This window comes from Erithacus rubecula (assembly GCF_903797595.1).
Source record: "Erithacus rubecula genome assembly, chromosome: 9".
NCBI lineage: Eukaryota > Metazoa > Chordata > Aves > Passeriformes > Muscicapidae > Erithacus > Erithacus rubecula.
Window position 1 is genome coordinate 9,057,738 of NC_136660.1, and position 24,519 is coordinate 9,082,256.

A 24,519-nucleotide genomic window follows, 5' to 3' on the forward strand; every position below is an offset into this window, starting at 1 on the left:
TCCCGTGACGCAGGTGCGGCCCCCGCCCGCCGCTCCCTCCCGTCCCTGCCGTCCCTCCGCGCTCCGCCGATGCGCTGGAGCCGCCGCAGGTCTGTGCGCGCCGGTGCGGGGCGGGGGGCGGCGGAGCCGGGCCGGGCCGGGCCGCGGGGCAGGGCCCGTGCCCCGCGCAGGCCCCCGGCACGGCGGGGCCTCTCCCCTGCGGCTGAGGGGCCGCGCCGCAGGCCGGGCCGGGCCGCGGGCGTGGGGCGAGCGGAGCGGCTCGGCCCGGCCCGGCTCGGCTCGGCTCGGCTCGGCTCGGCTCGGCTCGGCTCGGCTCGGCCCGGCTCGGCTCGGCTCGGCCCGGCTCGGCTCGGCTCGGCTCGGCCCGGCTCGGCTCGGCCCGGCTCGGCCCGGCCCGGCTCGGCCCGGCCCGGCTCGGCTCGGCTCGGCTCGGCTCCGCTCCGGTGATGCCTCAGCCCTGCCGCAGCCCGGAGCGCCGTGCCAGCCCCGCGGCTCCGGCCGCGGTGGGCAGGGTGAGCAGGACGCGGTGTCCTGGCATCGCGGGGAGGGGCCGCAGCACAGAGCCCACCCTCCCCGGGCTGCTGTGGCCTGGAGCCCGCGGCGGTGCCGTCCCTCTGGCACCCGCTGAAGGCGTTCTCTCAGGGTAGGGTAATAAACCCGCTAAGTTCTATTGCACCGAGACGCCTCCATTGCCCAGGACTCGTGCCGTGCACCTTGCTGGAAAACCTCCTTTCTGTGTGGAAAATTGGGGCTCTCTATACAGCACGGCATATCTGTGCTGGGGGAAAAGAAGCATTTAGTGCATGGAGGTGTCCCTGAAGTAGCCTTATTAAATAAGATTATTCCCTACATCTCTTATTTAAATTATCTATAATAATCTTTTGGAGAAACTTTATCACGTTAATCCATTTTTTTCACTGTCAGCCTTGTTTTACCTGAATTACTCAATCTTAAAAAAGAACTTTAAGAGTGAGCTGTGTGGAGAATATGGGGGGAAATTACCATGGTAGTGAATGAAGAACTATTTCTATCAATTATGGACCAAACTTTGTAACCATCACTTCTGTGGAGCATAAAGAACATTTGTTAACATTGACAGCAGGACTTCACATGTTTTAAGAAACTCAATAAAGGGCACTGGCAATACCGGGAGGATATTGATTCATATGTGCAGTGTATTTATACTGAAAGTTATCTTGAAAAGAGCTGGATAAAAACTTTGTTATCAGAAGTTTCTGCTCTCTGTTTCCCACATGCTTCTGTGACTCTCCAGAAACCTGGGTAGAATAATTCCCAAGACTGTCCATGACCTTAGGGCACTTCTAGAGGTGGAAGTGCCAAGGTGAAAGCCTGGTTGTCAATTGAGACAGAACAGCTGCAGGAATTTTCAGCTGCTTAGGGCTTTCATCTACTTCCACCATTTTGAGAGTGCTGTGGTGCATTAAATATCAGGTTGTTCTTGTGGTTCACTGCTTCTTTCTTATTTTTGACCTCCGGTAGAGATTTAATTAATACCATTCTGTAGGTTGCCCTTAGCTCAGCTTGATCCCTTTCCAATCACTGTTTTCATTTCAGGGGTGGTTTGGGAAACATAGTGAAGTGGAACAGTTCTAGCTCTTCCTAACTCCTGTGTGCTGTCCTGGGTGCCAATTTCTGACTGACAGTCTCAAGGCTGAGTGGGCTGGGATGCTCTGTGATCACTCTGGTGGTCTCTGGTTTGTTTAGCTGCTGACAGCTGACATCTGTGCTGAAGAGTGATGTGTGCAGAAGGAAAAACTAGGAAGAAGTCAGAGGTTTTGAGTCAGATTAATCTGCAACTGAATCTGGCTGGAATGACATAGCTTTTATGGATTGCATATTCAGTAGTTACTGCTTGAAGTATGGCTCTGACCCCATTTTGAAATTTAAATGGAACCAGAGGGAAGTGACTGGTACCACTTACAAGCTCTTTGTTTCTGTTATATATTATGTCATTTGCACTCATTTTCCAATCTCCCTGATATATTTATCTTATTCTGTGTTCTTTCCTAACTTCTAGAAGAAAGAGCTACACATTCTTCAGGCAGACACATTATAAAGAAAAAATGTAAAATTACCCCAGCTTAAGAAGCTTGCTGCTGCAGTATGATAAACTGAGAAAAACGTTCCTCTATTTCCCTTCTCTCTCAAGTCTTTACAAAGCACTTTAAGTGAGAGTAGGTAATCCCTTAGGAATGACTGTATGTGGCAGAGGGAGAGATTTGAATGCAATAAGGTAGGTGCAACAATGATTTCTATGAGAATTGGCACAGACATAAACTTGTGCCATGGTGACCTCTCTGTTCTTACTGTTATAACATGTTGAAGTCTCACCCAGTTTTGCAAAATGACATCATGCATACTTGCTGTTAAATCTTACAGAGAATTATGTATGCAGATAGTATATGAGCTCTGTCAGTGCTCTTACAGTCACTGAGCTCTTACAGGACTTAATCTGCTTCCAAAATGGTGTTTGTGTTTCTGATGGTGTTTGTGTTCCTCCAGTTACCTGGGAGCCCTGGTCAGAGATGGGTGTTGACACAGGTGTTGTAATAAGCTTTGAATCTGTGAAGTGGGAAGGGAATATAAGCTGGTAGGAAAGAACACTGGTGAGTGGGGATTCAGCATACCAGTAGCCCAGCTGTTACCAGTTTGCTGCAAATGCCAGGTGAAGAGAGAAGAGTGTGTGGTTTTGGGGAGCTCACAGATTTAAATAAGGACTGGGTGCTGGTTTCAGTGATGCTGCCTTGAAAGAGCAATTTCCATATGTCTGGGCACATGGAAAATATGGACAAGTGCTTTTTAGCACATCCAGTAGGATGATGGCTGCTGCTCTTAGGAGCTCCAGCTCAGGTCTGCTGGTGGGTGAGAGTGAAAAGGCTGCAGAATCTGTCTTGATAGAGTAAGCAAGGGAATCTGGTATGATCAAAAATAGTTCACTGCTGGGTTGATACAATTAAAGGTAGTGACTACGAAAAAAGTCATCAGCTTTTGAAATAGATATAGAGCTGAAAATGTGATGCTAGAGCAGAACAAGCTCTAATACTGTTTTGTTTAGTAGGATCCCTTTTTCTTTTCTTAAAAGTTCAATATTAACTTTTAAATTTTATGCTGAAAAATATAACTATTCCTATCCCTCAGAAAATTAGGCATTTTATAACCATGTATTTTAGTTTTTGAAAGAAGGCTGTAAGAGGAGAAACAATGAAAAAATAATTTATGGGATTTTTATACAGAACATGTTTATGAAATTTTTATGGTATCTATTTTTGAATTAGAGATAAAGAAATCTTAACATGTAGTAGGCAACATTATTTTTTTTTTCTATAACTCAAAATAACAGTTTGTTTTTAAAAAAAAACTTAAAAGTTAATTTGGCAGCTCAGTACTTTTGTTTTTAGCAATTGTTCAATCACACCAAGCAACAAAAGATCTTGGGTTTTGCCTTGGACCACCTAAATTATTTCTCCAGATGAACAGCTAAACAAATGTGAGGTACTTTGGAGTTAAATCTGAATTTTACTTCTTGAAAATTAATACCTTATCCTTCATGTTATTGTAGCTTTCCAAATACTATTTAAATAAAAACAAAATAAACAATTTCTTTTCACATTATTGCTCTTTCTTTGCAGTTTGAGCAACTTCAGCACTAAGATTATATTATTTCAGGACTAATTTTAAGATGCATTTGTTCTTTTTTATTTTCAAGGTGAGCTCTGATTCCCTTTGCTAGCACTGGAGCTGATGGTGTTCAGCATTCAGAAGATTCAACCCTTATTGTGGGAAATTGAATTGGAAAACTGAATTTCTTAATTCAACTTTGCATGGAATCTACTATCCTTGTTACAAAGATCATTGGAAGCACAAGATAAATGTTGCCAGTTAGGAAAACAAATTAAAGTGAGCCTTTTCTCAGTGTTTCACTGTTGGTTGAAGGCTAATATCAATATAAACACTTGACTAACGCTTCTAATTACTTAGTCAGCTCCATTAGTCGTGGCAGAAATTTGTTTTTTTTTGTTTTCCACAGGACCTGAGTGTCACTGTTTGCTGACCCCACCCCAGCCCGACTGGGCAAAAGGCCAGAGCTTTCCACACAGAGAGGGTTGCCCGGAGCTCCGGAGTGGTCAATGATTAGCCCGTTTGTTCCGGGACTGGCCCGGGGGCAGGCGGTGCAGGTGGAGAGTGCCTGGGGAGCAGCAGCCTCCCACTGCTGGGACTGCACACTGCCTAGGCCTCAGCTTGTAGCCAGAAACCTCGGGTTTTGCTGTGAGGCTGAAATGTGTCTGCAATTCATTGGCACTTTTTCTGATTAAGTTTGGTTTTATTTTATTAATAGACTTGGATCGTCTGGCTAATAAACAAACATGAGTCATCTGAAGTTGTTTGCAGCTGTACTGAAGAGGCATGGCTTTAAACTTCTGGAAAAGCAGGATATAGCCAGAAGGGCATTTTTGCATGGCCAACGGTATTTTTCATCAGGAACCTCAGAGCCATTCCTGAGTGGGAGTAATTCCAATTATGTGGAGGAAATGTACTATGCATGGCTTGAAAACCCTAAAAGCGTACATAAGGTAAGTCTAAAACTTGACTGTAGTGCTGGGTTAGGAGTGGAATAGGTTTGTTTTGCTTTTTTAATAAAAAGTTCAGGAAAAGGTCTTGTGTGAAATGACAAACATGAAATTAATTTCCCACCTATTGATTGGTGTAAGATGTGATATTGCAACTATAAAAGTATGGAGGAGGCACAGGCATGGTGAGCAGAGCAGAAAGAATGAGAATTCCAGACCAGAAATAGAAAGCTCCTCTGAAACTTTATTCCTCCATGGAAGTGCTGGTCTACCAGTCAGTTAAGTAATTAGTTACATCCAGAAGACCCAAGAATAAAATAATTTTTTGGTTTATAATAATGCTGTATCAGAGAATGTGCTAAATTTAAATAGTATGTGTTGATGTTGGTACTTCTAAACTGTATAAAGAAGATGAATGTTCAGTTGCCTTTGGATTAAATTGTGGAACTTGTAACCTTAAAGCCAAATCTGAAATTGTCAGAATATTCTTCTGAAGTGTATTGAAAAATATTTTGTTTTGTGTCTCTCCTTCTCTCTCCAGGCAATAGACATTTGTTTGCTTTTCTAAAAACTCTATTACCCAAATCCTTTATTGTGGACAAAGTACATAGACTTATTTTTTAACAACCTTTCTGCTGACAAAGAGGGTTCTGTTATGGTGATACATGTATAGTAGCTTAAGAAGTTGGTGAGAAGTCTGATCAATTCGAAGTCAGACAAGTCATTTTCCAGGAAGTAATGTGAATTGTGCCCCAAATGTTTACCAAATTGGTTGTCTGTTCCCTTATTCTCAAGGCACGTATATCAAAATGTCACTTAGAAGTTGTTGTTCTAAGTCTGATGATCTGTCTGAAGTGTGAGGAAGTGAAGCGCAGAGCCCGGCGCGCCCGGGAGCTGGCCAGGGTGCTGAACCGGGCGGGCGCACACCTGCGCCTTGCCATCGCTGCTCGGGGTAGGCGGAAATGCTGAAAGTCCTGCACAAAGCCCTCCGACTCATCTGGCAGTTCAGGCGCAGCCTGATCATGGATCCTGTTGAGGTGATGCGGGTTGTGGCTTGAACAGCAAGCAATAAATCAGCACCATGAGTTGACAGAGGAATGTAGGGTGTGGCCTAGGGAGTGGGTACCAGGTGATCCAAACACATTCTTTTTGTGGTTTAACCGCATCTGGCAACGACGCAGCCACTTGTGCTTTCTCACACACGTGCGTGAATGGGGGAAAGAATCAACAGGATAGAAGTGAAAAAACTTGTGAGTGGAGATAAAGACAGTTTAACAAGGAATGCAAAAGCTTCATGCACAAGCAAAGCAAAACAAGGAATTCATTCACCAGTTCACTTGGGCAGGCAGGTGGTCAGCAGGGCTCCCACATGTAATGGCGACTTGGGAAGAGAAACACCACTCTAGATATCCTCCTTCCTATTTCTTTCCCCATGCTGAACATGATGTGGTTTGGAATATCCCTTAGGTCAGCTGGGGTCAGCTGTCCTGGCTGTGTCCCTCCCAACTCCATGTGCACCCCCAGCCTCCTCACTGGTGGGGTGAGGAGCAGAAAGGCCTTGACACTGTGTAAGCTCTGCTCAGCAATAACAAAAAGTGTCTATATTGCCAACCCCCCGTTTGAAATCCAAACTAGTTATTGCACAATTAACTACCCCAGCTCAAAACAGCACAATTATAAAACTCTGTGAATTCTTTTCTAGGTTAACTGTGTTTAATAAACTTGTGACAGTAATAAACTGAAGTAAATTCACTGTGTCCCTTATTTATGGGGCTTGAAAGAATGACATGGATGAAAATAACAGATGACAGCTATTCTTGACTAAATTATTAGTTTTTCAGAGCCTGTGTAAAAAGGGGAGGGGGAGAAGAATGCCAATTAATTTTTACTTTGTTTCATCAACATAATTAATTTTTGTTTTCTTGAAAACCATCTCATTTCATTGGCTGAAAGCTGCAAATACTTTCCCAAGACTTTTGTTGTCAGAAATTGTTCTGTTTAAGTTTTCATATAACAAGTTTAAAATGTTAAGGGTTGGAATCACCCTGTTTTCTTTAAAATACAGAAAAATTTCTGTTGTGATTTTTGACTGTAGAGTTGTGTATTTGTTATTCAAGTATGGAAAGGAGAGGAAGTGTTAGAAGATAACGTCAAGAGATGTTGCCAAGTGGTGTTGATTATGATTTTGTTAATGATTTGGCTCTCTGCAGGCCACTTGTTTTTGTTGTTTTATTCAGTATGTCCAGCATGGTCTAGAGAACAAGGCTGTGCATTTAGACATTGCATTCTCTTTCCTCATTTTCCTTTTTACACCCTTTTCCTCTTCATTGATAACTTCATTTCTTCTCAGATAACCCCTTTTCAGAGGCGATGTGCCTCCTCATTTGATTAGGTAGAAGAGCTTGATTTTTCCTGGGCTTTAAAAGTCATACTCTATTCACTTGCACTTAAAAAGTCCAACTAATCAGGTCTCCTGAACTGATTTTCCTCTCAGAAGATTTGACTGGACATGCTTATTTACAGCTGTTTGAAATATGGCTGTCACATTCCAATGACTATATGCAGTGTTTCTAAGAATTTCTCCTTTTTATATATATCATAGTTGCATATCAAGGAATATGCATGTGTGTGTGTATAAAAGAGCTTTTATTCTTTGTACAAATCCATTTCAGATGTTTTCCTGCTTTTCCTTGCCTTTTGAATTTCCTATTGTCAGAGTGGCCAAAACAACAATCAGAATAAAATGATGTGGCCTCTGAAAAAGGCATCATTATTTCTCCTTGAAGCTTGGTGTCAGGGCCATAGATCATAAGAGAGAAGCTTGACAAGGCTCAGTTATTACTATCACAAGATTAATTACAAAACTGCATGGTTGGCTATGGAGTACATAATGCCTGCCATGTTATCCTGTGTGCAGCCACTCTGCTGTGAGTTTGTAATCACCTCCTTGTTCATGGGCTAGGACAAAATGTGGGGGTTTGTTTTGCTTTGACTTTATTTTATTAATCTTCTTTTTCAAATAATATAGTGGTGCTCAGTGTATGACTTCTAAGGTGTTACTGTCCTCACTGCAGTTGATGAATATTGTGATGGCACTAGGAAAAAAAATCCCAAACCATCAAGATAAAGCATATGTTACTGGTTATTCTAATAGCAACACTGTTTATTATGTGGCAGTGAGGTGTTGCCACTGAATCATGTGAATTACCTTATATTACTTGAGAAATAATGGTTAACTACAATATAGATTTGCTGGCAGAAGGAAATAAAATGTATAATTTATTGCTATAGTAATTTTTTTTTTTGGTAAATATATTTTTGTATTATAAACCCCCTCTGCCATTTTTTGGAAGAACTTTACTAATTTAGTGGAGAAACTGCAGGTTTTCTGTGAGAGTAAGTTGGTTTTCTATCTGTTTGGTCACATGGCAAATGCTGTTGCCAGAGACTGACGTTGATACACAGAACTTGAAGACTATAATCTGGTATCAATCTTGAAAGACACTATAGAAATTTGTAAAGGCTTTGATGGATGTGGATCTAGTAAAAACTAATTTTCTGTAGCCAAATGATGTATTTTCCCTCCCCTCTGATTAAATGTCAAGCCTGTCCAACAAATCAATAAGTTCAAAAATTTGATGGGAAAAAATAGTCTGGGTCCATTCCGTCTCAGCTGGCTGCATCTTCAGATGGAAACATTTTTGTGATATTTGTGAGTTTGCATGAAGAAAGGGCCCTATACTGATTCTCCTTAAACAGATCACTTGTTGGGCAAGTCTGTTTAACAACTTTCTCAGCAGAGCACTTGCCTAAAGCACATTCAGTTGTTTGTGGGACTGTGCTGTGATAACTTTTATATTTAAATGAAAGTTTTACAAATAAATAGTTATCATCATTGTATATGTATCTTGGCATTAGAAAAAGTAAGGAATAAACCTTAACATAAGCAAAGCAAATTCTTTATTAAAACCTCGAATGTGAGAGATATCATGGACCTAAATGTGTGTTTAGAATTTCCTCATTTAATGTTTAGTGAAAATTTATAACTGTATTACCCAAATAATTCCTCCAGTCTAAGTAACTTTAGTAGTTTTTAAAAGGGGTTATGATTGTTTTTCACTGTCAGGGGTCTCCAGACTCTCAGACTGGGTGCTGTGTGGGCATGGAATAACAATGCTGCTCTTAAAACTGACCAAGAAGCTGTATAGAGAGAATCCAAGCTGAAATCCAGTCACACTAATAGTATCTTGTAGATCACTTATAGGATGTAAATTCAGACTTCTAATCTCAGTGTGGCTGCCAAGATGTCAAGGTAAGGAGAATATAGGAAACAGGCATAAATAAGAGAAGGGAGGAGGAATGAATTCTTCATTAGTGTGTGTGGAACTGGCCACCACACATGATCTGTCTGCCTTAATTTGTCAGGGCAAATAAAAGTCAGGCTATGTGTAGATAAGCCTGTGTAAAAGCAGGGTGATAAATTAAGTGTACTGTATTTGTACATGAAGCTTTGTATGAATAAAGAAGTAAGAGGGGTGCATTTAAGCAATGTTTCTTGGCCTCATGCTAATGATGAGATTCCCACCCACAGGTTCAGGGAATCCCCCCACTTCCACAACTTGACCTTGGAAGGCTGGGTGATGTGTAGCTCCTTTATGCTGCCCCTTCTTGTGGTCTTTCTGAACACCTTAGAGCTTTTAGAAATTTCATATGAACAGTACAAAGGAATGAAAACAGAAAGGATTTAGTTTTTTGTTTTTTTTTTTGTCATGCCATGCTTGTATTACATAATTTTGTTTCTTTTGTGGGTTCTGTAATGCATTTATTAAGTAATCTTTTAAGAATAATTGCTTTGGACTACTTTTTCTTTTTTTCTGGCATTTGGTTCTTTGAAGTGTAATGAAAATCTGTGGGGCTTGCAGCCTTGCAGAAATTTCTCGTGCAATTCTTCTATTCCAGTCACAAAGACATGCAAGTTTTTAAATAGCTTCCTTTTTGTTTTCTTAGGTTAGCTGGCTGAGGGAAGTGTTTTGCACAGACTTCCTTCTTTGCTGAGTAGAGGTGTCTCATGTTTTGTCACGTTCTGTTGCTCTCTGTTAACATCTGATACTATTCTAACCTGGCCCAGTGACCAACTCATCAGAATGAAAACAGTTCAGGAAAACAAGATTTGGGCATGTGTGAGTGAAGTAGCTTGTGTAAAAGCATAGGAGGAAATAAAAGGATCATTTGTTAGTTTTTACTCAATTTCTGAGATACGTACTTTTCTAAAATTGTAACTTGCACCTGAAACCAGGCCTGTAATTTCTTTCATGGTGAGGTAACCTAAGCTGGTGAGGTAACCTAAGCTGGTGAGGAAGGCATCTTTGAACAAAAGTCTCACTCAAAAAAGCTTTAATTGCTTTTAAAGTTTCTTCAAGAAAAGCTATTAAGGACTGATTCTGATTTAGCATCATCAGTGAGTGTCTTGAAGTACCATAAATTCTATAAGTGTCATTAAAGTCACAGATTCATTTAATTTATCAAGGTTCTTTGTTTTATGGGCTTGATAGCTTTTTACCAGCAGCATTTTACTGTACCCATTCTTGGCTGCCTGAATAAACAGCACAATTAAAAAGAGCTATGTGAATGGATAATACATGAAGGTGCTTTACAGATCTGTGTGCTGGAGAGTTTTCTGCTGAGCAAGCTCGATGTAAGAAATGAGAGGGAAAATGTTCTGTGTAAATATAACACACAGTAGCTACTGAGACTGGGACTTAACAGTGCTCTTTTTTTTTTGCTATCTGTTAATGATGTTTAACACTGTAATGCAGTGAGGTTCCATTTGCATCTTGAAAGAGCTGCTTTGGATTAGACTTCTGTTTGAGGTAGTAAATATTTCTCTTTCTTCTCTGTACGTGTGTCCAGTCGTGGGATGTGTTTTTCCGAAGTGCTAACGCTGGCCCAGCAGCCCATCTGCCAGCTCAGCAGGAAGGAAAGGCATCATTTCTGCAGAGCCATGGCCTGGCCCCCACACCAGGGAAGACTGAAAAGCTTGTTGAAGACCACCTTGCTGTGCAGTCCTTGATAAGAGCATACCAAGTAAGTGTATTTTGGGGTAGGTGTGGGAAGGCCTCTTTTCTGCAAACAGCCTTCTTCCTTTTTATGTTCTTGTTTGTATTCCGGTCTTAACTGTTGTCTTGTTTCTGATCCAAAATGCCTTGAACTAGACTAGACTAGACTGAGCTTTTCTTTCCAGCACAGTGTCTAAACATGGAAGTGTTGGATGCAGACTGGGATGATCATCTGATCTTTAATAAACTCATAATTCAGAATACCCACAGACCTGACGTTGGCCATCTGAGTTAACCTGGAAGGAGTTTATAGAGATGGCAGTTTGTGAAAATCTGCCTTCATCTCTGGGAATGTTTGTACAGCAGTTCTAAATGTTACTGCCATTCTTTAAGAGAGAATAGAATGTAATTACCTTCTCATACATCTAAGCTGAATCTTGAGATTCCTGATTTGAGTGGGATTATAGGTAAAAAGAGAGAGGAAAAATGATGAATTAACCAGAAACTGCATTTTGGGAAGCTGACAGCACTGAATTTGGGTTAACTCTGATAGATTCTTTTAGAGAGCTGTTCATCAAAATTGATTTTGTTTCACACTCTGATTTTTAACCCTTTTGTTAAATTAATAAATTAAGTCTAATTTCATTTTTTTTCCTCTAAAAGAAGAAGGAATTAGGCAATAGGACAGTGGATTTTCTTAAATGTTTTTCAAACGAAAAGCAAGTTTAAATATTTTTATTTAGACTTGTATTTGAAATCTTAGTTTCAATTAAAGGCTTGACCCCCCCCCCCCCAAATAACCAACCATACACCTAGATCTGTATTGAATAAAATATTTCACAGATATTTTTTAAATTGGTAACTTCCCAAGAAGTTTCCTACAGTTTGATTTGAGCAGATCTGTTCCTACCTGCCCTAAATATTTTAAATCCTGTTTGGTGTTACGAGAGGAATAGAGGAGAACCTTCTTAAAAGATGTTTTTTTGTACACATTGCATTGCAATTGCACATTGCACTCACCATTGAGTTGGAAGGTTGTTGTGAAAGAATAGAAATGTTTGTGAATATAAAGAATATGTGAAATTTGCTTAGAAATAGATAAGTGGAAAATAACCAATTTTGCAGTAAAATTTTGGTGAAGTATTAGAGAAAAATGGAGAGTGTTTGGCTGCTTTGATACAATTTACTTGAAAATAGTTCAGGGATTGCCATTTTGCTCCCTGTATTTTTCAAATGATGGAACAGAAATGTCTGTAGAAATGGCAGGCACCCATGTGTCTGCAACAAACAGCCACAGAGGATTGCCTAAGGCAACTGTCTGCTTTTAAAAGGTATTTAGTACCTTCTAAATTCAGTGTTGAAGGGGTATGATAATTTGTGACCTTCCTTTCCCTGATAATGAAATGAAATGGAGAAGGATACAGAATTTTCATTTCTCAAACCTGTCAGTGTTTTATGGATTTGTGGTAACCTGTTTTGTAGTCTGTTGAGCTGGACTTTGAGAAGGCAGTTAATCTATTGCTTGCTCTAACAGAGAGCACTGGGCACACTGAAAGAAGGATTTTCAGTGGAATGTGTGTACTTAACAAAAGTGAGGCCAGAGAAATCAAGGTCTAGTTTCTGGTAGCCTGTACTTGCATTTTCTCCTGTGGCAATCAGTGAAAATTTTCTGTGTATGTATATTCACAAGGTTAATCTCTGATTTTTGCAGATGTTACTATTTTCTGAATTCAATGAAAGCAGTAGAACTTGCTAAAAATGTATTGATATTGTGGAAAACAGTTTCTTTTAAAGACTAAACTGTTCCTGGAATAATATGGCATAGCATTTACTGATCTGCCTTTCTGGATTTTGGCATTCCTGCTGATCATCTTCCTCTTCCTAGTAATACTGAAGAGCAGATGTACCTTAGGGAGGTGAATTCTTTGCTGTTGATGATGTTTGAAACAGAATTGTTTGCTTTGTTCCAGTCAGATAAACTTAGTGCTGCTGTAAACAGTCAGATGGCACAGATGTTGCTGTGGGCATCATTTGGCCTGTCAGAGTTTCATTACTGGTGATTCATGAGATACAAAGAATCACAGAAGTCAGGCTGAGTTTATAGGGCTGGTAGTTCCAAAGAAGATGCTGTATTTCTTTTTTCTTATGACTGGAAACCATTTTGTTATAAACTCTCCAGCAAATACAGAATAATTGAACCATGTTTTTTACAGGTCCTTTCTTGATGAACCACATTGTAATCATATTCTATTACTATGTGATGCATTTTACTGTTAATATTGCACTTTATAATTTTAGGTTTTTTTCCTTAAAAAAAGGGATGTTGGGGTACTAGTGTGAATGAAATTCTACCCAAGGGATGCAAATTTGTTGTGAAAAAAAATTATAAGGAGAAATTATTAATATACTAATCTATACAAAGCTTTTAATGAGTTAATTTGATTTATGAGAGTCACACATGAGTAATATTAAAAATTGTTCTATATTTGTGACTCTCTGTGATTAATTAGCTATTTCTTCTGTAGTGATGTTATATGATAATTCACTAGTTTATAGCAACTTGTGGCATGCCTTGACACCAGTCACAGTGATCTATGAAAGCTGGCTGAATTCCTCATTCAGTTTGTGTTCTTCAGTGTCTTCAATATCAATTCTATCAGATCAAATATTTTGAAATTTCATTAATGAAAACAGATGCTGTCAGATGCTATCTGATGTGGAGCAGAGCTCAGGAAGAGTGATCCCTTCACTGCTGATATAAACTACTTCAGCACCAATCTGTTTTAAGTCAGCAATTCTGTTTTTAATATTTTAGTATTTTAATATACTGCATGTGCATAAAGGAGGATTCAGGCAAAAATACAAAATGACTGAGTTGTCAAATTGTAAGATCTATAGGTTCATCATAGTTTCTTTCTTTTACTCAGAGACTGAGTGTACTCTTTAGTAGCCTTCTTCACTAAAACTTCAGTGAAATCTCAGTTTAATTGTGTGTCAGGCATGATAAAGATTATGTTGTAATGTATAATTTTTGATAGAGGTATATATGTAATCAGTGATGTAATGCTTATTTTTGTTCTTATGGGAAAACTTGGGGAATATGTAACCCTGTTATCACATTAGTGGTGTTTGCTTGTTCAGGTTAATGGCTGATATACAAACTATGGAGAGATATTACTGACTTTTTTCCTTTGACTTCTAGTGTGATTTCATTTTGCTCTTACTTTCCTCCTTTTTCAGATCCGTGGCCATCATGTTGCTCAGCTAGATCCTCTTGGAATTCTGGATGCAGATTTGGATTCATTTATTCCATCTGACCTTATTACCACAATTGACAAACTTGGTATGTAAGCTGTGTGCCTTCCTATTTGCAGTGCTTGTGTGTCACTGGACTGAGGTGATTTAATAAGGCATTGCACAGATTCATAGAAAGGCTTGGGTTGGAAGAGATCTTAAAGATCACCTGGTTCCAACTCCCCTCTATGGGCAGAAGATTTCAGGGATGCTTCTACCTTTTCTGCTTGCTGATATTATGACATAGAGCCTTTGAGCTCAAACTTCAGGACCTTGGAATTTCTACTCACAAGTGAGGTTCCTGTGAATTCATCTTCTGATGAATGATTGTTATAAATGCTCTATATACCCCCTAAATATTTTATTTTTGAACCACACCAGAAATTAATACTAGTCAATACATTCTGATAATCTAAATTACTCTTGCAGCCTTACAGTTCATACTTGTTTGAATCTGAAGGCTAGTCAGAAGAGAAACCAACCATTAAAGAAAGCACTGGTCAGAGGAACTTAGGGTAGATTTCATACCAAATTTGGAATTTAATGTCTGATACTTATTCCTTATGTATATCTTCAAGAAGTGTCTTTGAAGTTATCAGAAGAAAATGTGGAAAGCATGGAATTCTTTAGCTGTGGATATAATGAAATGGTATTTATATTTTCTAATATAAACTTCACTTTGCTACTGAAAGAGTGTAGTGCACTGGGTTCTGCTTTTGCAAAGGTTCTTCTCATTGTTAGGAGGGCTCGTGTCTGAGAAATTGGCACTGGTCAATTTCTTTGCTTCTCTTTACTTGAATAAAAAACCACCTGATTGATTTTTTTTTTTTTTTTCTGCTCTTCAGTCTACCTGGTTTGTTTAAAATCTGGTTTTCTACTTGATGAAGACACTGAATCAAATTTTCTTTGATGTGTGAAGCTTTTTCCCTCAGACATAAAACATAGTGCAGGATGTAAATAAAACACTCTCTGCTTGATTTTACTGTAAGCATATCTACTGTCTCTTTGCTGCTCTGTTATCTATTTCTGATGTAGGGAAAGAAGCAGTTCTGATCATATAAAGGAAGTGGATGCCTAAGACTAAAGAGAGAGGTGCTTACACAAGTTGGGTCATCTTTCTGAAGTTTGTCAGCTTTAATTAAAAGAGTACCTACTAGAAAATACATGAGACATTTACTGAGCAAGTAGAATTAATTTGGAGCATGGGTAATTACTAGCACATCAGTACACATTTCTTTAAACTCTACAGATAATTTAGTCCAGGCTGTTGTGACTGGTCAGAAGGCATCCACTGAAACCCTCATGCCCAGCTGAAAAATATGCCAGACCTCTGAATGAGACAAGGGGATGTGTTTGAGAGTGTAATTGAGGAGATTTCAGTTTGTGAGGGGAAACAAAATTTCTAACCCAGTCTTGGCACTGCTAAAATAGAGGAAGATCTCAAATGCCTACCCTTGAATGTTCCAAGGAGGAAGCTTACAAAAGGTCTGGCAGGACAGAAAGTATTTTAATGTTTGATTTTTCTGTGCACTTTCTTTGTCTCATCTTCTGGTTTCTTTTTGAGAAACCTTGTGATAGGAAATTTCTGAGGGTTGCTTCTAAAATTGCAGGTAGTTACAGATGTACCTACTGCATGAGTCACAGTATAGAATTGTTTTCAGGGTTTCAGTAAGGTTGTATCTCTTTAAACACAACATGATGCTTCAGTAAATATGTGCTGTGATACAAAGCACAGATGTTCTGTGTGCCCAAATCACTCCTGTATGTGTTCTGGTTTATGCATGAGAGAATATCAAGAGCCTTTGAAGTCTGAGGGAAAGTCAGCAAAAGCGAAGAAAAAAATGCACTGCTTTGTTTCAAGTGACATTAAATGCCCTGTCATCTCCTGTGTCACTATCCCCTCCTGCTGGGAAAAAGCCTGTTATACCAAAAAGGAGAAGTAGTGCTACCTATGCTTTTTTTTGGCCAGTCCAGGTTTGAAATTTTAATATATTATTAAAATTTTAAATAAAAGCAAGATTAGCATTTTAAAATGTATTATTTTTAAAGCAAAACCCATGTTGTTTACTTACAGTGCTGTATAGTAAAAGTGGTAGCAATGCAATCCTGTCTTCAATTCTTAAATTCTGTTACTATTTCATCCTTAATTTGATGTTTTGCTTTTATCTTCAGAAGACTTTTAAGCACCTTATTGATTTAAGAGTAATGTGCATACTGTTGTGTTAAAGTGGATGTCTGCAGCTTATCTGGAACCAAGATAAAGAGTTCAAAATTAAAAATGGGAAAACTATTTTTAATTTTCAAGCATTTTTACATGTGTAGGAACATATGTAGTTTTAGTGTATATATAAGGTTCTGTAACTATGGATAATGTGTATTATAAGTGTTAAACCTTTGCTGTTTACAATTATAATAAACTGTTTTTCCTTCCTTCATTTAACCAGTCTAAATATCTTGTATCATACAAGGCCTTTAACTTGCATTGATACCAGTCTTGCAGTGTTGTCTGTTATGCATTTGGCTTTTGAAACTGCATAATAGTTAGCTTCAATATTTTAAAAAATAATATTCTTAGCCAGAACAAGTTTAGATATGTCCAAATCAAGATGGATCAATGTGGTAAAACAAGTTTTAGATGTTAGGGGTGTGGAAATCTGTGTATTTTGTAAGGGGTCACTGCCTGGGAACTAGAGATGCTCAGGTCATTACATGGCTATTTCAAACTAATTTCTCTAAAAAGAGGAAGAGTGTGAATAGAAATACCTTGAAAATTCTCCAGAGTGCTTTTACAGCATTTTACTGAACCTTTGTACATTCACTTGCTCTGTCTATTAATGTAAAATACTTCCAACCAACTGGTTCTGTTGGTGAGAAGGGATTCTTATTGTGTTTGTTGCTTATGATAGTCAGTTTTTTTATTAAATAATGAGCTGCATGAAGTAGTGTGGAAAATTGATTGCATATATCTTAATATGGTAAAATATAAAAAAGGCTTGCATGCTTCTAATTTCAGTTGTTCCATCTGAGCATTTAAGAAAGAATCAAATAATGACTATTTAATTCAAGCAGTTTTTTAAAAATTCAGACTAAAGTCCATTTTACTAATAGATACCTTCAAAATATTCACACTTTCAATTTCTAATCTGGTACCTTCTTAATGGTGCTTTATTAAATATAATTGCCGTGGCTTAAAAAACAATGCTGCTTTCCTTTTTGTCTCCTGTTCTACTTTGCAAATCAATAACATGCCTGTTGTAGGGTTTTATGGTTTGCATGAAACAGATTTGGACAAAGTCTTTCAGCTGCCAACAACCACCTTCATAGGAGGAAATGAGAACAGTCTGTCTCTGCGAGAGATCATCAAACGCCTGGAGGTCAGTGGGACGTGTTTCCATTTGTGGTTGTTTTCACTCAGACCAAAGGGAATGTTTCCAGGTGTCAGTCACAAATCCCCCTTATCATCTGCCAGTTATTAACAGAGCATCTAAAGGATCCCAGCAGCACTTAAAATAACCTTTCTGCTGTTTCTAGAGGTAGCAGCACCACTGGTGCAATTAGCTGGATGTTGGAAATATGTAGATTAAGGATGAGTATAAGAGGTAAATATGGTAGAATATTAATGTCAGCCCTCGTTCTGGAAAGAACTAATATTGTTTAAAAGGAGTGTAGAGCCTTTGGAAATTATCTTTTAAAGGTTGTACCACAGATTAAACACTGGTGCACACAGTGCTCAGGACATTCAGTGGTTGCTTTCAGGTCTCCAGCTCTAGTGAAACCTTTACTTGGGGAAAAATATGAAGTCTGGCTACCAAATTCATGAAAGCTCAGCTGTAGCTTATAAACAGTGATAGTCCTTGTTTTCCATCCCCAGTCTTTTTTCTAGAGTTTCATTATCTGACAGGTGGCATGGTTTATGTCATAGGAAGTCATCAAAGGTAAAATAATTCAAAGAAAAACTAATTTGAAGAAATAAATATCATTAGAGGAGTACTCCAAATAGCAAAGCAGCAAGTAGAAGTGGTAATGAATTTGTAGACTGCCTAGTGAGTCATTGTTGGATATTCCCAGCTGCTTGACATTTATGTTGAATTAGCTGAGGCATGGTAAATTGTTAAACCACATTATCTTTGTTGTGCATTTGAACTCTATATTTGGTTGGGGTTTTTTTGTTTGTTTTTGCACTTCTAGCTTATCTGTTAGCAATAATCCTTAAAATTGTAATGTGAAAATAAAAGGATAAAATCAATTGCAAAATCTGAAAACCTTAAGGAACTGATTTATATTAAGGAGAGATAACCCTCTGCTTTCCTCTTCTCTAGAGCTTTTGATTTTTATTTTTTTTATTTTTCAATAGAGGTTACCATTCAAATTCTTAAAGGCAGTAGAGAGCACACACTGTGTTGAGGATAGTTTTTCCCAAACTCACAGTAGGTCTTACTTCTGCTGACTTGCGTTTTGGACATATTTTTTTCTAATGAAATACTCTTTTTAATGTAAGAAAAAGAGAACCTAAAAAATTAACAAGGAGATAAAATTTCTGCTGTGTCTTTGCATTTCTCCCTGTCCTTTTTCTGCTCTCAGCTGCTTGGATTTTTTTTTCATGTTTTTGGGTTTCTGAAACTTGACAGTTATCAGATAATACATATTAGACTTCATAGCTGTCTTCTCACTGTCTTTATTTCTTGGTTTAAGGTGACACTTAAAAAAGATAAAAGACACAAATTTTGATAAATTACTTGAAATCTTTGCTGGTGCATCTAAAGAAGAGTGTACTATGCCTGTAAGAACAGCACTGAGTTAGGTGAAATGTGCCAGTCAGTGTCAGGCAGGTTTGTTGGCCTACTTTGAGTGTAGCACCAGGTGAGAATTTTCCAGTTTAAAAATTTTGAAATTTTACTTTGTACAAAACTAGATACAGTAAAACAATTCATTCATTTATAGAATTGCTTTGGGGGAGATATTGTGGAAGCAGAAGACAAGGTAGCTTTCAGGAGTGAATAACAGAGAATGTAATTTTAACAATATATTAGTTTCTCTGTGGCCCACTAGCTCCAAAAGCTTCTCTGTTGGTGTTTTCACTTGCTAGCATACATACTGCCAACACATTGGCCTGGAGTTCATGTTCATCAATGATGTGGAGCAGTGCCAGTGGATCCGCCAGAAGTTTGAGACGCCGGGAATTATGAAGTTCTCCAACGAGGATAAAAGGACGTTGCTGGCGAGGCTGGTGCGCTCCATGAGGTGAGATGGGCTGGGACACTGCTCCCTGGCTGTGCCTGGGCTCTGGGAGCTGCTGGCATGGGGGGACAGTCTCTCTGAAATCTGGAGTCAGGTGGGTGTGGTTAACCTGCCATGGCAAAGGAAGGTGTGTGCTGTGGGCAATCTGTCAGGTCCTTGTTGTGACTTAGTACTTTGTTATTTTAAAAGGCCTTTAGTGGCATGCCTGGCAATGTTTTTATTGACTTGAGCAGGGAAACTAGGCAAAAGTTGTTTCAACACACTAGTAACATATATACTTGTGTTAAAAATTTGTAGCCTGTTTCAGAAAAGAAGTGTCAGAACAATGCCGGTGTCTGATTGTATGTCCTGTTTCTGCCCTTTTCATTTTGAGATGGGCCAAGATGTGTTGTGCTGAAGCATGACCTGGCAGCAGCAGTTTTAGTATGTAGAATAAATGAAAGCACATTTGGAAATAGCTTATTGACTGCTCCCATTGTGGCTGTGGGGAAATACTGTAATCCCAGAGATCAAATTATCCTCTTACTTCTGGAACAAGCTTCTCAGACACAAGATTTATTTCAGTCCCTACAATCTGAAACAGTGTATATGTCCTTTGTTAAACACAAGAGTCAGAGATCTGTAAAGGCACACTTTTTGGTTAAGATTCTGTATTCAAAGACCTAAAAATGAAGTGCTCATGGAGGTATTAAAAGATATTTTTGCCAGGTGTTTTGTTTGCCCGTGTTATAATGTCTCATTAAACGTTTCATTTAAACAGAAGCTAACATTACACTTAATGGTCAAGGGACTTGAGTAAGTTTAACAGACCCTCAGTACAAACCATCTCCATTTATCCTAAGACAAGAATTTGTGCTTTTATTCCTGCCTAAGCTGTGGAAAGATCTGAGGTTTCTAGTGGTATGAAGGAACCTAATGTTCATCTTCTGCCAAATTAATTGTCTGCTGAAGGGGGAATAAAAAAAGTTTTACAAAAATTTCTATCCAGCTATCTTTAGAGTGCTTTTTATTTTATTGTTTGAAAATGACCTAGTGTAGTTGTGTGGAAAACTGATTGTCCTCTTGAGATTTGTGGCTTTGTAAAGCAGGTTTTCATTGCTTTGCTCAAGACTGTTTTTAAATACCTTCATTCCAAGAACTACAGAGTTCAGGTACTTGAAACTGAATTTTAAAGTTGGTTTTCTTATCCCTTGTGGTTTTCACTGATAGGTTATAGAACAGAGAGTAATTTTAAACTCCTCCTAATGTAAAATACTCACCATATGTTTCTGAGCTACTTGGTGATGCATTAGTAAACATGTTAGACCATGATATGGAGCCTGATCTGGGCAGGATCCCTTCTGAGGGCAACCATCTTCCACCAGATGTTTTCCTCACTGGTACTGAATGCATGCAGTGACACAGGCTGGGGCTCTGTGACTCCCAGTGCCATGTGGGGGACTGGCAAGGTGGGACTGAAATACTGCAGCTCTGCACACTTAATGGCAGTTTGCCTCAAGTAATGAACTTGCTGCTTGTCCAGTACTGGCTTGACTTGTTGCTGCAAAGAGGAAGAAATCAGCGTGTGCTCTGCTTTCCTTCAGCCTGTGGGACCTGCTCTCACATGGCACAGTGCTTGCCCTTTATGTAAAAACTGGCATAGCCCCACAGACTTCCCTGAGGAATTCTGGCACAATAGCTCAGTTGAGGATCTGGCTTGTTGCTTGGATTGTATGGTATTGATGGGTGAGCTAGGAGAGACTTTTGGCAACAATTCATATCACTGCCTTTAGCACTTCAGTGTAAAGAGGCAAATGTCAGGATTCTAAGTGAGGAATAAGCTGAGTATTAATGGATTATGGCAGTGTTATGAGGTGAGGCACTGCACAGATGATGTAACCAATACTTACTTTCATGAAGATTTATTTTCTTTGCCTTTCCTATCTCCAAGCTCTACAATGTATAATCCTTTCAATGTTTGTTAAAAGGTGTTTTTTAACCACTCTCATTGCCTAGGGCCCAAATGCATTAAAGAATGAAAGAGCTTAGAGCTGTCAGGGATTTACATCATTCTGCTGCTGAAGCTGAGGCAAAGATACCAGTGTCCTGCTTCTTGGCCTGTTCTTAAGTGTTACATCACACAGTCTGAGAAGCCTTGCTATTGCATGAGACCTGTAGAATAGGTGTGTTTTCTACTCTGGGTTTTTTTTTTTACAAGTATTAGAAAATACAAATTGTCTGTTATATTTTCTTCAGTTCATAGAAGATTCTTTGCTGACACTGCCTTCCCAGTGGTCAGATTTGTGTACATGAGAACAGAGTTTAACTTGGGAAGTGAATTTTTTCTGAGGTGGAGACACTTAATTGTTTCAAAGTTCTTGTAAATAGTTTTCAGATAGGGGAGAAGGAAGACTGAATTCTCTCCTGTTTCCCTCCTCATATGTGACTTAATTCCAGAGACATAACTTGTATTTAATGCAGATGTTTTAAAACAGTTTAATATAACTTGACTTGCTATAAGAAGATTAAAAAACAATTATTTACTACAATACCTTAGTAGAAAAAATTTCTCTTTGGTTTTTTTGTTGTTGTTTGTTTGTTTTGGCAAAGATTTGAAGACTTCCTTGCTCGCAAGTGGTCTTCTGAGAAGAGATTTGGTTTGGAAGGATGTGAAGTAATGATTCCTGCACTTAAGACTATTATTGATAAATCCAGTGAAATGGGAATCGAATATGTTATAATGGGAATGCCTCACAGGTAATGCCAATGGAAACACCCCAACAAATGGGCTTACTGTGTTGGGACCAGTTTTGGGTTCTAGAATTTTATTTAAAAAGTTGATATTAGAGAAGCTGAGGTAGGAAGAGTCAGTCATAACAAGTAATGGGAACACAGAACTGTAGCAAATGCCAGTCAGTAAGAGGCTGCAGGCTTCAAAAGTAAATGGTAGAGAAACTCCTTGGTGTACTTTGAAGCTGCAAAAAAATGTGGCAGCAGTCATGGTTTCTTTGCCATTGCATAGAGTCTCTAGAACTGGGAAAGTTTGGTGAGGTAGCTTTGAATTTACTTTTGCAGTCTGCCTTAACTAATTTCTAATGTGATTATTTAAAGATTGCTAGGTAGCTACAAAATTCACTTGGATAAAAAGGTGTTCTAAAATGTCTGAGGAAATGCACTGGAGGAACTTTGTAATTGGGGAGAAGGGTTGAATCAAGGGTTTCAGGCTCAAAAGTTTGAAGAGAACATGTGCAAATTTCTAACAGGGTGGTTTGCAGATTTTGTAAGTTTTATACTGTTGACTGTTAGTACCATTTTTGAGACAACTGTATTTGGAATTTTCTTAGAGGTCGGCTGAATGTATTGGCTAATGTAATCCGAAAAGAGCTGGAACAGATATTCTGTCAGTTTGATCCCAAACTTGAAGCAGCTGATGAGGTAAAATTTTTTTTTTATTGGATCTATATAGAGAGGTCAACATTCAAGATAGTTTTCAGTTGTTTTGGTCATGGTTACTATGAAAACAGCATTATCAGCTGCATTGCCACCTTTTCTAGTTTGTGGAATGTGTTTTGGTGAAATTTCTTAACAAATTTAAAAATTATATTATACTTCCATCATGCAGAAGGTCTCTCAGGAGTGACTGTAGATAAATAAGTTCTATTTGGTAGAGTTCATAACCTCTAAGCATCTCTTTTTTGTTTTATATGAATGAACAGAGTATTAATATGCTGTAAGTATTTATCTAATGTTTGATGATAACAATGAGATAATAGAATAGGAGCAGTGTCCCAGTTTGAAATTATGGTGTCAAACCCATAGTGCACACTGATGTTCAGGTAACCAGATGCATTTTTCAGGCTGAAGCACAAATTTTAAGCCCAGTGAATCAGATGGAGCAGGTCTGAATGACATTTCTGAATTGTGATTATATCTTTCTTGTTAGGGATCTGGGGATGTAAAATACCACCTGGGAATGTACCATGAAAGGATCAACAGAAAAACAAACAAGAAAATCACTCTGTCCCTGATGGCTAACCCTTCTCACTTGGAAGCAGTTGATCCTGTCGTGCAGGGCAAAACAAAAGCTGAACAGTTTTATCGAGGGGATACAGCAGGGAAAAAGGTAAAGATTGTTTAACATAGTAACTTTTAATTGTAGTTTTTCATGGTATTTCCAATAAAAATAGTTCAACGGTAGTTTCATATCACAGAATCTTCCCCTTTTTCTCCTTTTTAAAAGGGATTTATCACCTGTTGAACTAGGTGAGGTTTCTGACATGAGACCTCAAGGGTAACTTAGGAAATAGGCTTTAAGCTCAGTTTCCTTTGCAAACTGAGAAAAGACAGCAGAATGCTGAGAAATTTATGGTTTATTATAAAGTTACTGTTTTATTTTATAAACACTGCAGAAATATGGAGCCAGGAAATCCTGCTGAGAAGCTCAAGTTGTGGGGTTTTTTTCTAATATGTGTGTACAATTCTCCCTCTTAGGTTATGTCCATATTATTACATGGAGATGCCGCCTTTGCAGGACAAGGAGTGGTTTATGAAACATTTCATCTTAGTGACCTCCCATCCTACACCACAAATGGCACTATTCATGTAGTGGTCAATAACCAGGTAACAAGTACAGCCTTTTCCAATCAACTTCTCTGCTGAATGTTTGCCCATCTATCTCTTTTTATTGTTTGTTATCAACTGGGTTCCTTGACCCCTCTGGTTATTAGAATGGTGGAGATGTTTCTGATAATGATTCTTGTATCTAGCAACTCTTGAGCGGATAATATTTTATCACTTATGTGTATTCCATTCAATTTTAGTACTTAACTGGATTAGGCTTGCTTTGGTTTTTAAGGGAGCAAAAAGAAGCGAGCTAGCCAAAATGAAAAGCTGATGCTGTTGCTGTGTGGATGGCTATTAAATGCAAACTTCAAAACAGAATAGAGGTGCCGAAATTCTTTTAATAGAAGTCCCAAAATGTTTAGATTGGCTTCACCACAGACCCCCGTATGGCCCGTTCATCTCCGTATCCCACCGATGTTGCTCGTGTGGTCAATGCTCCCATTTTCCACGTGAATGCTGATGACCCTGAGGCAGTGATGTATGTGTGCAACGTAGCTGCAGAGTGGAGGAACACTTTCAATAAGGATGTGGTCGTTGACTTGGTAAGTCTTGGTTTTCTTAACTTTTCATTCCTTGCATTATGCACTACTATTTATTTTTTTGCGGCTTAGAAGGTCCAGTCAAGAAACATATTTGATTTTAAAGGCCTTTAGTTTCTTTGATTTTAAAAAAGCAAGCAACTAATTGGCCCACAAGAAGCCATGATTTTTTTTTTTAATACAATAAATCTCTTAAAATCT

The 24,519-nt window shown here is 38.7% G+C and overlaps 1 protein-coding gene across 4 annotated transcripts in view; it reads left to right on the forward strand.

Moving 5' to 3' along the window:
* The window catches only part of OGDHL (oxoglutarate dehydrogenase L), a 48,002-nt gene continuing 23,483 nt past the window's right edge, over positions 1–24,519 (forward strand). Inside the window, exons 1-11 of one of the 4 annotated variants that reach the window (XM_079312569.1) lie at positions 1–89; positions 4,358–4,592; positions 10,500–10,673; positions 13,886–13,988; positions 17,198–17,313; positions 19,026–19,180; positions 21,767–21,913; positions 22,501–22,591; positions 23,100–23,279; positions 23,648–23,776; positions 24,142–24,321. In XM_079312569.1, coding sequence (XP_079168695.1) covers positions 4,386–4,592; positions 10,500–10,673; positions 13,886–13,988; positions 17,198–17,313; positions 19,026–19,180; positions 21,767–21,913; positions 22,501–22,591; positions 23,100–23,279; positions 23,648–23,776; positions 24,142–24,321 — 1,482 coding nt within the window. In that variant the 5' untranslated portion in view covers positions 1–89; positions 4,358–4,385. Of the gene's footprint in view, positions 90–606; positions 644–2,771; positions 2,880–3,791; positions 3,919–4,357; positions 4,593–10,499; positions 10,674–13,885; positions 13,989–17,197; positions 17,314–19,025; positions 19,181–21,766; positions 21,914–22,500; positions 22,592–23,099; positions 23,280–23,647; positions 23,777–24,141; positions 24,322–24,519 lie in introns of those variants that run through there. The other 3 variants (XM_079312572.1, XM_079312571.1, XM_079312570.1) reach the window with 3 other exon arrangements.